General features: G+C 32.2%; 1 protein-coding gene across 1 annotated transcript; it reads right to left on the reverse strand.

Annotated features, from left to right (window-relative positions):
• Nucleotides 1–2450: 2450 nt before the first annotated feature.
• On the reverse strand, nt 2451–6448 carry LOC127131049 (uncharacterized). The gene is made up of 7 exons (XM_051059991.1): nt 6286–6448; nt 5757–6134; nt 4881–5651; nt 4620–4699; nt 4450–4527; nt 4248–4357; nt 2451–2580 (listed from the first exon to the last, which is right to left on the reverse strand). Exons 1-7 carry the CDS (start codon nt 6446–6448, stop codon nt 2451–2453), a joined length of 1710 nt encoding a protein of 569 aa, XP_050915948.1.
• Between the last annotated feature and the right edge of the window lie 462 nt (nt 6449–6910).

A 6910-nucleotide genomic window follows, 5' to 3' on the forward strand; every position in this document is an offset into this window, starting at 1 on the left:
GCTTGAAAACATCATTTCTTCCATAAACAAAACTTAAAAACATCATTTCATTAATTAACAAATTTCAGAACTCTATCACCTCTTCTCCAACTTGAATGAGACAAGGAAAACATTAATTCGACTTAACAATGTTAGTTTTTGTTGTTCTTGTTGTTGTTGTTGTTTGTGTTATTATTGTTATTCTTGTTGGTGGTGTTGTTGTTCTTATTGTTATTCTTGATGTTCTTGTTGTTGTTTTTGTTATTTTTGTTGTTGTTGTTGTTGCTATTGTTGTTATTGTTATTGTTTTTATTGTTGTTCTTGTTGTTCTTCTTATAGTTCTTGTTGTTGTTGTTGTTGTTGCAGTTCTTGTTGTTTTTGTTTTTAGTCGTGTTATTCTTGTTGTTGTTATTGTTGTTCTATTGCTGCATTTTTTATTTTACTAAAAGACATACAACAACGGTTGTTTAAAGTAACTGTTGTGATAGTTTGTGTGTTACTTGACATATAATCATGTTCGCACCATCGTTGTAGAAAGAATCATACATACAATCACACTTTACCTTACAACAGTTGGTCGGACGCGATTGTATCCCTTTTCCAACTGCTATGAGAGGTATTTTTCGTAGTAGTGGATACAAATCATAAAAACCATATCTTTAGGAATCCTATAGAATTCGCTCAGAAAAATTCACTAAATATGTCTTATATACTGAGGACAGATGCTACACACATGGTGGAATAGGGGTGGAAAAATGGGTCGTGGCCCGCCGGGTCGACCAACGCACCAACCAATAAATGGAGGATTGGATTAGGATTTTTTGTTTGTTTATCCGTTCAACCCGCCCAACCTTAATTCCGCCCCGCCTTAATCTCGACAAAAAAGGGGAGGGTTGGTCCGCCAACCCTCCAATTTAGTTATCAAACACTCAAAATTTTTATTTTGGTTCGTTGTTTGACCTATAATTTTGAAACACTTGATGATGATTCTATTTTATTCATTTATTTGTGAATATATGCAATATTTTTTTAAATAAAATTTGTTAAAAAGATGCTTTATAAAAATTTATTCTAAAAAATAAGTGAAAAATCTAATGGAAATATAAAAATAAACATATTCATCTATTAAAAAATAAATAAAATAGGCGGGCAAGCCCGTTCTATCAACCCGTCATCTTGGCGGGACGAACTAGATTTTTAAGCTCAATTTCACTTGACAGATTTGTTCGCACTGCCCATTTTTTTGGTGGACTTAAAGCAGGATGAAATGGGACGGGACGGAAGCCCGTTTTGCCACCCCTATGATTGAACATCTTGTCCAACGTGTTGGATATTAAAAAAAACATATTGCACACCCATATTGTTTTTACCAAATGTAACCAATCAAAGGAACATAAATCATATAATATAGACTTTCATACTACATGTTAAATTTTAGAATCGATATTACATGATATTAAAATACACTTATCTGTTATCTGTTGAAGCCATGAAGATTTGTTCTTCAAAATGATTAAAGCATTAGATTGAGTCTTCCTTTGTTTAATCATGTGCTTCAATATTTAGGATTTTCAACGAGAAAAATCTTAATCAAGCATATTTTAGTGTGATGCAAATGATCTTAGCATATGTATTTATAAGATAGCAACTCTAGTACCGCTTATCATAGATCCTAAATGTGAAGCAAAATCAAAAGTAATGTTCAAAACTCATTATTTATGTCAAGCTTAAGCATCTTCAAATAGATCATATTTACAAAATCAACCTGTTCTACCAAAATTTGTTTTTAGCCCACAAAAAAATATTTTTAATATTTCCCTCAAAATTTTAAAGATTGCCAAAATCATTGGAAATATTGTCAAAGTTGGCATGAAAATTTTTGAGACACTAGACTATAAAGACATGCACTGAGAATTTTTTGATTATACATTTATCGATATATCTGGCCGTTGTTAAATATATAATTCATCATTAGTCATGATCATTCATCTCAATTATTGTCAGCAGTAAAGAAGATTCTAAAACTATTAAATACTATCAAAATTACCCCAACTTTAGTCGTTTGTTTTGTAGTTATCTTAAACAGAAAAATAAGCTACTACACATAAAATCATGATCTTACAATGGTATAGGAAAGAAAACAATCGTAATAGAAAATGTCTAATTTGTATTTTATTTTAGGTTAAAAGTTAGTCTTTCCGTCTCATAAAAAAATATCTAATTTGTATTTTTTTTCTTCAAAATAATTGTCATTTTACTGTATCAATGCAACATTTATTATTATTTTTTCATTATCGTATCCTTATTTATTAATTTTCATTTTATCCAACTATTCTTTTTCCTACAATTTACAATTAATAGGGTATTCGAATATAAGATATTTTTTCTGAAACGGAGAGAGTAATTTACACCGCGACGACCGCAATCAATATCACACATCTGTATTGGAAATCACGAAAGCCTTTATACGACTAAGATCGGTTTGATATTGAAAAGTTTAATACACCAAACTCACTAGCAGAAACATGAAAACAATGTAACAAGGCAGCAACATCATATCTCCCATTATATTTCAATTTGACCATAACAGCAAACCCAGTCCTGAAACAATCTAAAGAGACATAAAAATAATAGAATCCAAATTATTATGTACCAATAATTGTGCTAAATTGTACCAATAATAGTTTAAAAGAAACTTACTTTCAACCTGTTGAAACCAAGCTTTCAACATGATATTTGGCACGAAACCACTCGATTTTATTGGTAATCATAGTTTTCTCTGCTCTATTATCTCTCAAATTATAAAGAATTGCTTGGTTCTCTCCACCATTCCATGTCAATATCAATGTCTCGCCATTCGGAGAAAGACACAATGGGAACAAGACCAATTTTGGAAAGTCATATGAGTTGCAGAAGAGACCTCACCGGAAGAAATGGATCTTATACGTGTCGGTTGAATTATCATATCCAAACGAGAATTTCCATGATCTAAATGGATCTTTATACAACTTAGGGTTAGAGTCATGAGGAAAAACTATTTTGTTAGATAATTTCCTGGTTGCTGGGTTCCATAAATAAAGCATAATCTCATCAAAACTAGGCCAGGAAAAATACAGTAGCATGCAGAGTAATCCGTTGGAAGAACCAACAACATGATAGTATCCAATGGTATCAAATTGAAAGCGAATTTTGTGAGGGAGGGTGATGGAGGTGGTGGTGTCGAGTAAACGATGTATAGGGAAAGGTATTATTTTGAAATCGTTGAATGTGAATGACATTAGTGTAATTTGGGGTTTTTTTTCGGACCTTTGAAGGTGTAGTTTGATGAATGTGGGTTGAGAGATTAGGGTTTTCCATGACTTGCAGACGCACCTGAGTTGCAGAAGAGACCTCACCGGAAGAAATGATAGAATTCGAGCAAAGAGGTCGTCGGGAGAACTACGCTCGACATTAGAGAGTCGATGAAGTGCAGTGACTGGTTATTCATCGGAGCTTTGCAAATTGCCGGTGGAATAGTTGCGTCTTTAAAATGTTGAACCCTAACATATCGAAAGGATGTTTATATTTTTAATGTGCTCAACAGAGAAAAATAAATATTTTTTTATGAGATTTCTATTGTAGATCGCATTAAAAATAATATTATTACATTTTGAAAATGGTAAACAAGGATATTCAAAATTATATCGAAGGATGCAAAATAATATTGATACGGAGTAATCAATGACGTTCTTTAAGAGGAATGTCGAACATGAAATCTATATTCGAAGTACTTTCTTTTTCCCTCCAATTGTTTTCCGTAGTAAAGAAAAAATGTAAGACTCTTAAATTAGAATTTTTTTAGATAAAAAGATGGTAAAATTAATAGTAAGTAGTGTAATCAAGTTTTTTTTACCTTATAAAGATTCAAATCAATTCTTTGTACATCCCTTTATCAATGCACTTTTGAGATTTAAAAAACTACAAATACATGAAGAAATGTCATATCATCAAAGAAATACATTCAGAATATTTGACTCGTTTGAATATAATATCGTTTTATTGTGACACAAATAATATTTGAAGAATGGAGATACTTTATTTTAGTCTAGATTTGGTAGAACAACAATTATGACTTATTTCTGAATTACCTCGAATTCTGGTAAATAAGGAAAACAATGGACTTAGTAAATATATATGGTTTTATTTACATAAATCACAAATAGCAATTAAACTCATGCATTCAAAAATAGTCTAGATTAAAAATATTCTTAAATGAATTAAATAAAAACCTCTCCATCCTTTGAGATATTATTTCTCTTTTCACCATTTTCCAAAGTTGTGTTTTATCTGTTATCACTGTGGAGCTCCAACCGATAGAGTAAATTTTCAGACGTTTGACCTGTTTCAATAAGGATGATAAAAATGTTAGTGAAAGAGTGATGAAAATGCAAGAAACAATTTTTTATACGTATCGCGGAAAGGTAAATACACCTTATTGTCGAGTTTGCCGATGGATGAAATACTTTGTTCATCCTTCCATGTGTTCCATTTATCTTCAAAGTCTGCTATCTAAAATTTATTGCATAAGAATAATGAGAATAAGTATAACCCAATTGATATCTAACATAAAAGTATAAAATAAATGATTAAGTATAACTTACTTTTATGTTAAAGCAAGTTTCAACATCCTTTTGTCTCAACTTCTTACATAATTGAAAGATTTCACTGTGTTCTAGTTTGGCTGTATATTAAAGCAAAAGAAAATTATATTTAGTTATGATATAAAGAATATAATATAAGTTTGATATGTCGTGTAACCAGAATGAGAATCAATGTGTGAGCAGTTTTTTTAATGTACTTAATAAATACTTGCGGGTGCGATAAAAGAATTTGTTTGTAGACTAAATTTTTTGTATAATCACCATCTTTTCCTTTCAATTTTCCTTCCCTAGTTAAAGTTCTTGTTGTAGTATGTGAAACACCCCTGGATAAAGCCATATATAACTGTCCATGACTAAAAACATGTCGTGGAAGATATATTCCAACATTTGGAATGATTTGTCCTTGTGATTTATTTATTGTAATTGCAAAACTTAGTCGCACATGAAACTGCTTTCTACTAAGGACAAAAGGAAGTTCATCACTTGTAGATGTTTTTATTTTAATTCTAGGCAAAAAAGCTTGTTTTCCAGCGTTGCTTCCTGTCAAGATTTCCACATCCAACATATTCATAAATAAACCACGACATAATAACCGCGTCCCATTACACAATCCATATCTAGGATCTAAATTTCGTAACAACATTAATGGTGCACCCTTTTTCATCTTTAGAATGTGTGGTGGCAAACTACCTTGTGCAGTTGAGTTTAAGAATTCTTGCTGGTATAAATTATGATTATCTCTTTCAACCTCGTCAAACGACAACAAATCATGTTTTTCTCCTGGAAACTGGTCGATAATCATATTATTCAATTTCTGGACATCATCATTTGTTGGTGTCAAAATAGCTCTTTGTACCATATATGGGGCATCCCAACCATGCAATTCTAAATTAGGAAAAATATGTTGGATAAGTACTTGTATGGAATGTTCACCTTCCCACGGGATTGTAATATGTAAAGGTAACCTCATCATGTCATCTGGTTTGGTAGGTTCAACACCATCACCAATGCGAATAAGAAATTCTGCAAACTCTAGATCATGCAATGATCGCATATTTTAACGCAAACGCAAAATCTTGGTATGATTCCATTAATGAGACTGAATAATACACGCTGAAATCATTTGTGCCTTAGTACCTTTTCTTACAAAAGGAAGAACTTGACGAAAATCTCCCCCCATGATCAGAACTTTTCCACCAAATGGAGCATTGTTGCTACAAATGTCTTGTAACGATCGATCTAAGGCTTCCAAAAAAAATTTGTTTGTCATTGGTGCTTCATCCCAAATTATTGCAGCAACAACTCTAATGAGATTTGCAAGATCTTTTTGCTTTTGAATACCACAAATGGAACTCGTTTGTATATCAATAGGTATCTTAAATCGAGAGTGTGTAGCCCTACCACCGGGTAATAATGTTGCAGCTATACCAGATGATGCAGTTACGAAGATAATTTCTCCTCTACTTCTTAAACTTGCCATTATTGTTCGATAAAGGAATGTTTTACCTGTTCCTCCTGGACCATCAACAAAAAATATCCCACTGTGTTTTTGAATAATTAAATTCATAATGGTTTTGAATTTCAATTATTTGATCATTATTTAACTTAGCAACAGATTCAATATCTTCATTGGGGATATCGACCGCTAACTCCTATTGTATGATACTTGAAATTGCATCTCTGTCTATTGTATTAGGGGCTAAAGATGGGAGATCATAATCTTTAATTTTTTTACCGTGTAGGTTTAAGAGTTCATTCAAGTCCTTCAACAACATATTAGTCAAGTCTGATTCCACAACATTGTTAGTTGTTTGATAATCCTCTACCATATGTGTAAAAAAAACTCATTCCAAAGGCCTCTAACATCAGTTGGTTCACAAAATATTAAAATCGTCACGAATAACCTTCATAAAGCATATGGCATTCAGAGACTCGTAGCCTTAACCAAACAATCACGAATACTATGATCAGTCTCTAGAAATCCCCTATCCTCGACTGATTTTTTGAATGTATTGAAAGTCGTGCCATTCTTTGTAAGAAGATATTCCCAACTGGTTGGATCTGTGACATGAGATAACAACAGTCGCAAGTAAAACTTATCTCTCTCCGAAGGTGATACCGTATAGATTCTCCCGATAACTTTTCTGGTTGACCACCTACGATGTTATTTCATGTCCCGCTTGTTCCAACAATAATGCTCTGGAATCTCTCTATACAAATAATTTCTTTCTTGTGGATCTCGTACATTCAATGCAAAGAATTGTGTGAGCATTGTTTTGGAGTTGCGTTCA

The sequence above is a fragment of the Lathyrus oleraceus genome, chromosome 3 (assembly GCF_024323335.1).
Source record: "Lathyrus oleraceus cultivar Zhongwan6 chromosome 3, CAAS_Psat_ZW6_1.0, whole genome shotgun sequence".
NCBI lineage: Eukaryota > Viridiplantae > Streptophyta > Magnoliopsida > Fabales > Fabaceae > Lathyrus > Lathyrus oleraceus.